Source organism: Dermacentor andersoni, unplaced genomic scaffold (genome assembly GCF_023375885.2).
Source record: "Dermacentor andersoni unplaced genomic scaffold, qqDerAnde1_hic_scaffold ctg00000062.1, whole genome shotgun sequence".
In the NCBI taxonomy this organism is placed as follows: Eukaryota; Metazoa; Arthropoda; class Arachnida; order Ixodida; family Ixodidae; genus Dermacentor; species Dermacentor andersoni.
In genome coordinates this window covers 104304-117007 of record NW_027314774.1, presented here as the reverse complement: position 1 = coordinate 117007, position 12704 = coordinate 104304, and the positions used below count along the sequence as shown (strand labels likewise).

Below are 12704 nucleotides of genomic sequence, written 5' to 3'. Positions count from 1 at the left end.
AGAAGTAATGAACATGTCACGTATTTCATATACTTTTGTGTAGATATGCACGTTGTCCCACATACGTCGAGTCATCTTTTAAAGAATGGAAGGCACTCTGGACACAAGGTGAACCAAATGCATAATGCTGGCACTGGCCTAGAGTTATTCAGGCCATTGCTTTTATTTTTTGCCTTAAATAATGGAGTAGTAATGTTTAATTAGTCAACTTCGTAGGTATTGCTTGCTGTCGCCAAGTGCGATACGCAATGTTCCAGAGCACCTTGAGATACCTTTCAATAAATTGTTTCCAACATGATATATCTCACGTGGTGCTCTGGTGCTCACATGCTCCTAGCCAAGCGTTGCCGAGGTGATTAAGCATCTAAGGCCACGAAAAAGAAAAGACGAAAGCAGCATTTCGATTCTGCTTGAAAGAATGAAATTGCGAAGGCCGTGAGAACGACGGAAGGCGATGACGGCTGCTAAAAATTTGCCGTCGTACACAAATGACCGTGTAGTGGTTTTTGAATGGAACGAGGATGCTACAACTTTAGACCTTAGGACTCCAATAATGGCGCATAATAAAACGGGGACAAAACTAACTAATGCTAAAAAAAAATCTTGGCCATATTCAAAGAAGGTTACGCATGCCTTCCCACGATGACTCATTTCGCAATGGCACCATCTGCTCTGCTTCCCACACTTACTGTCTACCAGACGTTCTTTTTGATATCGCACTCCGCTTCGCGGGCGCAGTATCCGGTGGCCGCGTCTGGCTTCACACTTGTGCAGCGCAACCGGTGCGTCAGTCCCTGAGAGAGTGCGCCCACAGGCTGTTGCAGTTTACCGGTTGTAGTCCATACCTTATGTTCCTTGTATAAACGAATCCCAGTGAACTGTAACGCATTCACTTCTCCCGAGGCGCCCGTATTCCTGAGTGTCCCACACAGCAACGCTATTTGGGCGTGCCCGCCGTTGATCAGCAGATAGGCTTGCTCCAATGAGGAAAATGCAGATATAGTTTTGGCTTTATGTGCGTAAAAACGACATAGAAAGCGTGCATTTGAAGTATTTCAACGCTGGCATCCAGATAAGCGTCGGAAGTCAATTACGATTGGGCGTGCATACGAAACACTGAGACAGGTTGGGACTTTTACGAAGAAACATATAACTTCAATACTGGGCGAGGACGTGGAGACTGATATTTTGTCTAAGTTTTCTTGAGACCAACGTGCAAGTGTTCGTAGTGCGAGTGCTAAATCTGGACTGCCAAACCCTCAGTGTGTAGAGTGTGTAGAGCCACAAGCAGCTGCACGAGTTGTTCGAGCGCCGCCATTCCTATAATCAAAAGGACTTCCGAAACTGGCTTATAATCAAGAAGGAAGAGCACTTAGGCATCGTAAACAAAATCGTAGGCTCGGTGGCTGTGCCACGATACAGTCTACTAAACTGCTGCTGTTTAACATGCAGGTGCTCATCATCGCACTGATCGGCGCAGCTCTGCCCGCTACCATCTCGGCTGTCCCACACGCAACTTCAACCTGCCTGGAACCGTGCCTTGGCCGTGCCCCTGCTCTCTATCGCCAAGTCACGCTAGCGCCCCCTACGCTTCTACTAGCGTCGCCTGTGACGAGCGTGATCAGCCCTACCACCAGGGAGCTGCCTGCGTCAGCAACATCTGGCAGATCACCTATAAAAGACCAACGCCTTCACGCGCCAACCTGTGGGCTCGGTGGCTGTGCCACGATACAGTCTACTAAACTGCTGCTGTTTAACATGCAGGTTAGTCAGTGCTATAGTCTCTACGCTAAGAAATCAAGCAACTATGTTTTGGTACTGCAGCCGAGCCCCCAGTGTCTGTTTGCCATAGCAATGAATTGTATTCATGTCTCGCGCTCTTTGCTGCTACTGTCGGGCGACATAGAAAATAATCCCGGTCCTGACTCTAACGCTATACTAACTGAACTAAAGAAGCTATCCGCTGGGCAATCACAGTTAATTAACGAGATTAAAGGTTTAAAAAGAGGACTAGACGAGACTAACAATTCGATTTCTGAACTAAACAGAAGAATGCATGCCGTCGACAGCCACTGTCAACACATCGAGGACGTGCAGCGACAGGTTGAAACATTTAAGACTTCTGCGGCCTTGACGACACGGGCAATCTCAGATATAGAAGCACGCATCGATGAAGCAGAAAACCGAGCTCGCCGCAACAACCTTGTCTTCTTCGGTATCCCCGACCCAAGTGCGTCTGCATCCGCCGCTCAGGCAGAGGAAGAAATCATTCGGCTTTGCGCCGACCAATTAAACATAACCGTGCATCCTGAGGCGATTGAACGTGCGCATCGTCTCGGCCGCCATGCTGATAACCGAAACCGTCCTATAATCGTAAAGTTCCTTTTTTATAAAACAAAAGAAAAAATTCTGTCTAACGGCCGCAAGTTGAAAGGGACTAACTATAGCATTCGCGAAGACTACTCTCGTACTGTGCAGAATGCCCGGAAACATCTTTTGGCTTTTGCAAGGACCAAGTCAGCTGCATATTCATTACGCTACAAAACTCTGTTTATAGGATCTGCTAAGTACATGTACGACGAAACCACAAAATGTGTAAAAGAAATCCAATAGCAATCGCTGCATCGCCGTCATCCAACACACCGTTCGATAACGACAACCGGCCCTAACAGTACTATTTCAGCAATATATTCTAACATACGTAGCTTGCTTTCCAAACGTGACGTTGTACCTAATCTGGTTTTATCATCTGGATGTAACTTGTTGATACTTACCGAAACCTGGCTAACCGCTGACGTATCCGACACGGAGGTCATGGATGACCTACCCGGTTTCCACGTCTTCCGTAACGATCGCCAGCACTCTAGAGGCGGCGGGGTGCTCATCGCCGTTAGTAATACGATACCCTGATCCGTTGTTCACAACCCAAGTGACCTAGAAATATTATGGCTACTCTTTCGTGCAACCCGGAAAACTACTTTACTTGGCGTTTGCTACCGCCCCCCCGCGAGCAGACACTAGCTTCACTGACAAGCTCAACCACGTCCTAGACGTACTAATGAATAAATACACTAACGTTCAGATTTTGCTCTTTGGAGACTTTAATTTCCCTAATATCAATTGGGATAAATGTCCTCCTTCGTCACATAGTACAATCGAAAATGATTTCCTCGAAGTCTGCTTTAATTTCAACTTGACCCAGCTAGTCTTAGAACCAACACGCGTAGTGAACGACTCGGCCAACATTTTAGATCTCATATTAACTAACAATCCGTCTAGCCTATCTTCGATATCCTATCTCCCGGCAATTAGCGACCATAAAATAATCCACACTGTCTTTAACTTTACCTTTCCAAAACGAGAATCGTGGAATAAAATAATACGCCTATACGATAAAGGCAACTACGAAGCCATTAACAACGAACTAATGCTCTTCTTCCCCACTTTCAGTGATGAATTCCACAACCGCACAATTCAAGCCAATTGGTCGATCTTCCAACAAAAAATCATCGACCTTGCTAATAACCACATTCCAGTTGTTTCAGTACCGACTAACAGCAATAAACCTTGGTTCACAAAAAAATTATCAACTTTAGAAAACAGGAAGAAACGATTCTTTCGGTCGGCAAAGCAAACCAATTGTGCTGTGGCCTGGGACAAATATTACCAGGCAGAGAAAGTTTATCTCTCGGCTATACGCCGCGAAAAACACTCCTTTTTTCATGACACGTTGCCTCGCGTACTAAGCACTAACCCCCCGAAATTCTGGCAATTACTAAACCCCAAGCCACCGAATGCTATCACTATCGCCGACCATAACGATATAGTAATCCCCGAAGAAGAGTGTGCTGATGCATTTAACCGCGCGTTTTCATCAGTATTCACCACTGAACCGGATGCTCTGTTACCTATACCACCATCAGCTGTGCAATCTGTTATGTCACCCATCGAATTCACTGAACATGGCATAACGGCAATAATTGAAAAGCTAAAGCTTTCATCGTCACCGGGGGCGGATGGCATCAACTCTAAACTGTTAAAAAATACTAAACTCATCTGCGCATCGTACTTTAGATTAATCTTCTCACAGTCTTTATCTTGCTGTAGCATCCCCGTCAACTGGAAGGAAGGGCAGTTCGTTCCAATCTACAAATCAGGTAACAAAAACTCTCCTCTTAACTACAGACCAATTTCCCTAACCAGCGTACCTTGCAAGATAATGTAGCACGTCATTTTCACCCAAATTATGCACTTCCTTGACACTAACAACTACTTTCACCCATCCCAACATGGTTTTCGCAAAGGTCTCTCGTGCGAAACGCAACTTGCTATGTTTGTCCATGACTTACACGTTAATCTTGATGCTAACACCCAAATCGACGCCATTTTTCTGGATTATGCTAAAGCATTTGATAAGTTACCTCACCAACGCCTAATACTCAAGCTCTCTCAGCTGAACCTGCACCCTGACGTCTAAAATTGGGTTACTGAATTTCTCACTAACCGATCACAGTCAGTGCATGTCAACAATCGCACCTCCGCGCCCCTCCCTGTAACTTCTGGCGTCCCACAAGGTAGCGTTCTAGGCCCCTTACTTTTTCTTATTTATATTAAAGACCTTCCCCTTAATGTTTCCTCTCAAATCCGTATGTTCGCTGACGATTGTGTCATTTACCGCACAATTACTAATGACTCTGACCACGGTATTTTACAAAATGACCTTAACAAAGTGCAAGGCTGGTGCAACGACTGCTTAATGACCCTTAACGCCAATAAATGTAAAGTAATGTGTTTCACTCGCCGCCATCAGCCCTTATACTCACCGTATAATATTACTAAGACTACCTTAGAAAAAGTGGACACATTTAAATACCTCGGCGTCACCCTTTCATACGACTTAGACTGGTCTGCTCATGTAACGCGCATTACTGCATCCGCTCACCAAACACTGGGATTCCTAAAACGCCATCTGCGTCATGCACCGCAACACGTCAAACTACTAGCATTCAAGACTCTCGTACGTCCAAAAATTGAATACGCATCCCCCATCTGGTCACCACATCAAACTTACCTTATCAATGCACTTGAAAGAATTCAGAATCGTGCGGCAAGATTCATTCATTCTTCGTATTCTTATAACACTAGCGTATCACTACTTAAAACACAGTCCGCCTTAAACACGCTATCATCCCGGCGTCGCATTGATTCGGTAATCCTCTTTCACAAGTTCTATTACAGTTCGCTTCATCACGCACCATATGTGCTGGCCCCACCCCCTCGCCATTCCCTGCGTACAGGGCATTCCTTGCAAGTAACCCGTCCACGCAGCCGAACTACAACCTTCTCTGCATCCTTCTTTTGCCGATCATCAAGCGACTGGAACGGCCTGCCCTATCACATAACCGAAATCACCTGTTCAACGACGTTTGCTGATAAGCCTAATACTAATATTCTTCATTGAACTCATGTGGCCACCAATTAAAATGCACATTTGTAAACCCCACCCCTTATGTAATACCCCCATTGAGGGGTCTTTAAGGAAATAAACGTGAAGTGAAGTGTGAACCGATGAAGCTAGCTTCTCCTCTAATGGCCAAGTGAACATCCTCAACGCTCACTATTATAGCGACGAAAACCCTCAAGGGGTTTCGAAGTCATATTAGCAATATCAACGGTCGGGTAACGAGTGCTGGGGAACTTACGGTGGCACTATCACTGGCACCTCCTTTATTTGATAACGTGCTTATGGTTGAAAGATACGTCAACCACATCCTTGATGGTGCGCTTTAAGATTTTCTTTGTGAAGTTCCACTGGCTAGGTTCGAGGATATTTTGTATCAGCAAGGTGGTGCTCCCGCGCATGGCAGCAGCCAAGGTTGCCAATGGCTGCATGAAGTATTCCCACAGCAGTGGATTGAAAGGCATGGACCCATTGCTTGGCCGGCACGGTCACCAGATTTAATTGCATTCGATTTCTTTCTCTAGGGCTACGTCATGTATCAAGTGTAAAAGACGCCAACCACAACATCAGATAACATAAAAGGAAAATAAAACAAGTCTGCAACTCCAGCCACGATACCAGGATCACGGACTCGTCGGAAAATGTGCATTGTCCCGGAAAATGTCCCGGAAATGTGCATTGCAGCATATGGGAATCCCTTCGGAGACACATTGTCATCAAAGGGCGATTTTCGGATTTAAGATCACTGGAAAATCCTTCCAGCCCTAACGTCGCCTCCCCACCCAACCCTCATTACGCTCCATCGGCAAGCGGCCACCTATTGCCCATTTCAACCACCAAGAAATAAAGCTATGTTCTTGTTCTATTTAGCCTCCTTAGATGCTTTATTGCTTTGGTACTAACAGGCAGGAACTGCTCGGCAGGGCTGCCAGGTCTTCGGGAGAAAAAGGTGCTGAAGTATTACGAAAAGTAGCCAGAAAAGTGGCCTTAAAAGCGAAGCATTAAGAAAAGCGAAGCATTAATTGGTAGCCAAAGAAGTAGGCGCGGAGCGAAAAACTAACAATTGCGAACTTGTCACAATAGAAAAATGAAAAAAAAAACGAGAAAGATCTGTAGTTTCCTGCTTCAATGATGACACACCTACGACTTGATTTCAATCGTCACCGTGTGAAGTGTGTGACGTCAGATGCTTCTATCCCTTGAACACAGTTGCATAGTCAGAGATCGACATCTGTAACGTCATAGCTGCCTTGACGCGTTTCCGGTTGCAGCCGCTTCTGGTACTAAGAACCATTGTCTTCGAGGTACTCTATAGATGTAAGAGTCACTGGTAGTTATATTAGTACCCCATATATGACTTCAGTTTTACGAAGGACGTAAAAGAATTTCCTTGAAGACTATTTAAGCCTGCATGGGCCTGTTCAATTTATGCGTCCACAACACTTGCAGACTGCACGAAACGTTGATGTGAGCCAACGAGTGTTGCATATGTCGCATCTCGGGCAGTCCTGGACAGCCCAGGAAGGACGGACCACACGGCGGCTATGATATATCTTCAGCTCCTGAATTTGCTTCAGGCGCTTCCAATAAACAAAGGCACGACCTTCCTGATGTGGCGTTTGCGGCTGTTGCTCGTCAGGGGAGGAGTGTGATTAGCGTTCTGCCTATACCAATTACCAACTCCAAATGTTCCCAGGAAGTAGCCAATTTGCCAATCACGATTTTCAGTCCCCAGGAGCCCCTCAAATAGTAAATTCGGAGAACAATCACCAAACATGGCAACCCTGCCTCTCAGACAGCAGCACGCATTTGCGCCGTCATCCGATAAAAGCTGCATGTCCAGATACCTAAGCCAGGCATAACGCCCTGGCCCGGGCTAGTCTCGCAGCAGCAGACCTTGTTCATCCATCACACGCGAGAGAGCAGCACAACAGTGCACAATCGCCCGTCACGTGGTAAGTTCATATTTCTCGGCTTTCCTTGGAACGCGGAGGAAAGGACCAAGTGATATATATCGCGATAGAAACAACTTATTCAGAGGTTTCTCAAGGTGCTCTATATCTTTTCTATCACACTTGGGGTCTGCAACCAACAGTGAAATTGCTAGTTAAACAAAACTATAATGCTTTAATTAAAGGGAAAATAAAAAATTAACTAGGCCAGTAACTATAGGCCAGTGCAATCTTTACGCATGCGGTTCCATACGCGTCCGCAGTGCCTGTCATATTTAGAACATTGGCTCAATTTATGAGCGACAACCTGTGTAAGTTCCTGTTTTCTTTTTAGCTGTCAGTAAGACAGTCTTTGCATTTCGCGCGTTATTGTTTACGCCATTAGAAGCGATTTCTTTAGGCGTCATGCCTGCTCTAAACATCGTCCAGTTTTCTGCAATATATCGAGAGTACATCGGAAGCTGTTCTATACTTTTGTCTTTATGGCATAATGGAAAATGTTCTTTTTATTTGCTGGTACATGAAAGGGCCTTCGCGTTTGCTTGAGTTATTTTTTTCCCTATTTTACTGTCTGAACTTTCGTGTCTATAATGTATGTCATGTATTTTCCCTTTTGTTCATTTTCGGAGGGTGTATCATACGAAGTTATGCGAAAAAAATTTTTCCCCGAAACGGAAGTCAATAAAATGAGGCCAAAGGTCTGTTGTGTTGGAAGTGGAATTTATGAGTGTTGGTGCACATGCTGGCATACTCAAAGTATGGACAAAGCTGCATGCGTGCGACAACATAAATAACTAGTGGCGCACCACGCACCAGTTTACCATGCCAGTGCCCGGCGTAGAGCGCGCACGTGACATAAAACAATACGCGCCGCTGACAGGCAGCAAGAAAGCAAAAGTAATGAGGAGAGGGGCATGGTATTGGTGGAAAGGGAACGTAGCTGGCCGTAATAATAAAGCAAAAAGAAAAAACAGCGCTAGGGCGAAGAAGCGACTCGCGGCTCCTGTGCGCCGCCAATTTACCAAAGTATCGCCCTCCTGCTAGGGCCGTAACTGAAGGGGCCTTGGCACTAGCATCGGAAGAGCGTCTGCTTAAAAACAGCCAATGGCAGCCATGCGCAGATTCAGCCCTTGAGGCAAAGAACCGAGACGGGCTACAGGACCGCGAGTAAGCGAACAGGAAGAGACGTGCATATGACAGCCATCTTATACCACAGTGTTTATCAACGTGTGAGCAAAGTGCTCCGCTAAAGACTAGCCCTACGCTCCGACGCGCCCGTTTGCCCTCCGAAGGGCAGCTTGCTCGCAGGTCAGCACAAACAAAGCACGCTGGCAGCATTTTCAGACTCACCGCCATTCTCCTCATCGTATGCGATGGCATTTCGCAGGTACTGTAGGGCTCTCTTTTTGTGCTTGTTCAATCTGATTAGTAGTTCGACGTCGGGCTCCTCAGCTGCGTCGCAGGTGTTGGCTGGCGCCGACAGCTGGCCTTCGGCTGCCACGTTGAAGGGGTCGCTGCGGACACCGCGCAACGCGAACCGCAGCGCAGCGACTACGGCAGCGAAAAGCCATCGCAGGAGCCCGAACGCCATGGCAACGAAGTAGCCCATCTGCACATCGCCATAACAATCGACTTGTCTGCTGCGCTCGTGCGTGCGTTTTGTTAAAACCCATCGATCTCTAAAAGTAGCGCCAACTAAAACCCCTTAAACTTGGTAAGGTAGCGCCACGGAGCCAATGGCCATTGGCCCACCTCAGAGGTGGGCCAATGGCCCAGCTCTCAGCCTTTGCGCGTGCTCTGAAGATGGGCAAGCACGCACGTTGGCGGCACTGTAGCTTGTAATACTTTTTCGAACCTTCAGAGCAGCTTTCGTTCGTGCCTTCTGTCGTCCTTTGTACGTCATAGCTCATACACGCTGTGAATTCGCGCGGTAAGCATGGCGCGAAATACTTAGGCTGCTGAGGGCTTTCTAGAGGTCAGGATGTTGGCATTCGATCGTGCATGTGTTATTCACAACTATTCGAAACAAAATCTTGCGACAAGTACATCACAGAGGTTAGTTACCGAATTGAAGCGCGCGCGATACATTCGGAGTCTTCGCTGCATAGCGTGAATGCTCGTTTGGATACTTTTGTTTTCGAAAAATAGCTATCAAAAGATTAGAAAAAGCTGTCGTCACTTAATTTGCATAACCATCTGTTTAGAAAATATATGCTGTACACGAAGTTACTCGGAGCTAGAAAGCCACCGCGAATAATTAAAGCGCACCGCCTTGCCACGCGTGCATTTACACTGCGAAATGCCGTGTGCTACGCTAAAGCGGCGTAAGCGGCGCCGTGGTCGAGGAAGCAGCATGAACGAGAGGAGAACTGAGGGTAGTGAAGGCGGAGGATGTCGCTAGTTTACGAAGTTTGTGGGGTTTTAGCGGCAACCACATTCTATCTCCGCTCCACTCCCGCGCTTGGCGAGACCTCGACAATGGCGCCGCTTATGTTGTCCCTACCGTAGCGCATGACGACTGCCGGGTTACCGAAGCAAATCGGCGGAAAAGTTCGTCCGAGCCGTGCTGAGCACTTGGGGCGAGACTTTGCGGCGTCAATCGGTGAATGGCGTTAATAATGTCGCGTTGGAATTCCGCAAAAATATAGAGAAAAGGACTACTTTTTAAGGCGTAAACGCCCGTGCGTTGAGATTTCGTGTTGCTGAAACACGGCGCATACACACGGTGTGCTCAAACAAGTGCGTAACTACTTTAGTTTCAGCTTTTGACTGCGTGAAAGTACGTGTTCGTGGTTTCGTAGGTTCATTCACGTACCTGCATTATAGTCCTGGTCAGCCGGCGGATGAAAGGTTGCGACGTTTTGTGGTTGAAAAATGCGAGCTGAAGACGGACAGGCGCACACTCGCAAGTGAATTTTATTTTCCCCGATGCTTCCCGTATATACCCTCAGGCATGTGCAGAAGAACGTAGAAAGTTGAAGTCACATGAGATAGAAACGAGACCTAATCATGTTCTATCAGCCAGGAAACTAAAGTCACTTTCGTTAAGAGACACTGGCGCGATGCTGATACACTGGTCGTGACACTTTCTCATACATACTTCGCCTCTACTAGTTTCACTGCCATCGTATCTTTAATTTTCGTAACATGCATGTGTTTTCAACCAAAGGTTCACACTTGCACACATTGCAGTGATAGGGAATATGTGAGCCAGTCCCATTCTTCAGTGATAGCACACGCTCTTGCAGGCGATCATTTATACAACGCCTAGTTTGGCTGACGTATACCTTGCCGCAGTCTAAAGAAATCTTATACACGACGCCAGCGGAGCATTTTTTCAAGAAACACTCTAAGTGGTTCTTTACACACTCGACCATATTTACGGAAGACAGGTACGCACAAATGTGCGAAAGTTTCAGAGGCGCCGAAAACACTACCCGTAGATCGAACCTAGAAGCTGCTTTCCTTGGCGAATGAGCAACTTTGCGTATATAGGGAACGGCAGCAAGGCGCGTTTTCTGCTTCGTTTCGAATTCTTCTGAAGCATCGGTAGGCTCACGCCAAAATTTCTTCAACAAAGCTTTGTTTCAGCAAAGCCATTGTCACTTCACGATACGAGTTTATTTTCCTGGCTGATAGGATATTATTAGGTTTGGTTTGTATCTCACGTGACCTCACCTGTGTATGTTCTTGTGCGCATGCCTTAGGGTATATAGGTGAATCACCAGGGAAAATAAAAATCACTTGCGAGTGTGCGCCTGTCGATTGTCTGTGTCCTATCTTTTGCACCTAAAACCGTTTCTAAAAGCCATGTACCAACTATGTAGACAGCATACGTTAGTAGCCACAGGGCTGCTTCTGCTTCGCGCCTTTTACATATGTGCATAGCTCATGCACGGGTTGTGGTGGCGATGAGCAACGTTTTCACGCGTAGACAGTATTCATAATTTGAACAACGTAAAATAAATATGGGGTTTTACGTGCCAAAACCACTTTCTGATTATGAGGCATGCCGTAGTGGAGGACTCCGGAAATTTCGACCACCTGGGGTTCTTTAACGTGCACCTAAATCTAAGTACACGGGTATTTTCGCATTTCGCCCCCATCGAAATGCGGCCGCAGTGGCCGGGATTCAATCCCGCGACCTCGTGCTCAGCAGCCTAACACCATAGCCACTGAGCAACCACGGCGGGTATAATTTGAACAACGTACCAGCGGATTAAACCGTATCATTTATTTATTAGAGTGCAAATCGTTACAATTTAATAGCAAATACGAACTTCATAGGATAACTGGACAGAGGTTCCGAAAATATTTACTCCCTTTATTGAGCACTAATAACACCTTTGTTGAACTGCTTATTTGATATCTTTATGCGGCGTGCGTCTGTATTCTGTCGGGTGGTAGGTTTTCGCAGGGAGGCAGTGTTGCTTTAAATGGAACTGCGTGTTACATTTAGGTGAGGTTGACTATGAAAACAGAGCAGAGTTGAGCTCCGAAAATTTCCTCAGCCTGGTACAGTTTTACCTTGAATCCACATACGGGAAATGCAATGATGAAATATATCTTCAGAACAAAGGTGTGTCCATCGGGTATTGTATTGCGCCTTTGTGGAGCGACCTGCTTTTGGCAAAATTCGACAGAGTCTTGGAGCAACTACTAGAAGGAACTAAGGTTCTAAGAACCTTCTGATGCGTGGACGACTTTTTGGTAGTTTTGCACTGTGCTGCCTCGGAGTTGTTTCCCGCTTCGTCACAACTTGTCGGCATATTCTAAGTATGTCTATCCCTCCTGGTCTCAACACAGGAAAAGCCACAAGATGATTCCATGCGTTTCCTCGTCCTCAAGCTTGTGTTTTCTAATGATCAAGTTCGCTGGACATATTGTTACGTGAAGGACGAGTCAGTAAGGCGAGCAACTATTTACAGGTCATATTTACAAAAGCGGTTGCAGCGCTGACCGGTTAGATTCACCGCGCGAGACAAGTTCGTTCTTCCTTCTCTTATCTCGGGTGATGTCGCCCACGTGCCTCGTTCAAACAATCAACTGCCACACGCGTGTAGCAATATGAACTCGTGCGCACAAACGTCTCCTGCACTTCTCAGCACAGAGAAAGCTAGTACAGATGGCTATTGTTCAGGCATGTTTCTCTAACTCTTTAGACGGGTCCTTCCACCACAGACTAAATGGCAGTTTCCAAGCTCATATTGCACGCCTGAAAACCTCGTGCTATACTGACGGATTACTTGTCTCAGTAGCTGACGCAATCCACAGAAAAAGAAGACAACCTA

General features: G+C 46.4%; 1 protein-coding gene across 1 annotated transcript in view; it reads right to left on the bottom strand.

The window, feature by feature from the left end:
• Positions 1–9004, bottom strand: part of LOC140214463 (spastin-like) — a 33264-nt gene extending 24260 nt beyond the window's left edge. The window contains exon 1 of the mRNA XM_072285822.1: positions 8764–9004. Coding sequence (XP_072141923.1) covers positions 8764–9004 — 241 coding nt within the window. The remainder of the gene's footprint in view (positions 1–8763) is intronic.
• Positions 9005–12704: the final 3700 nt, after the last annotated feature.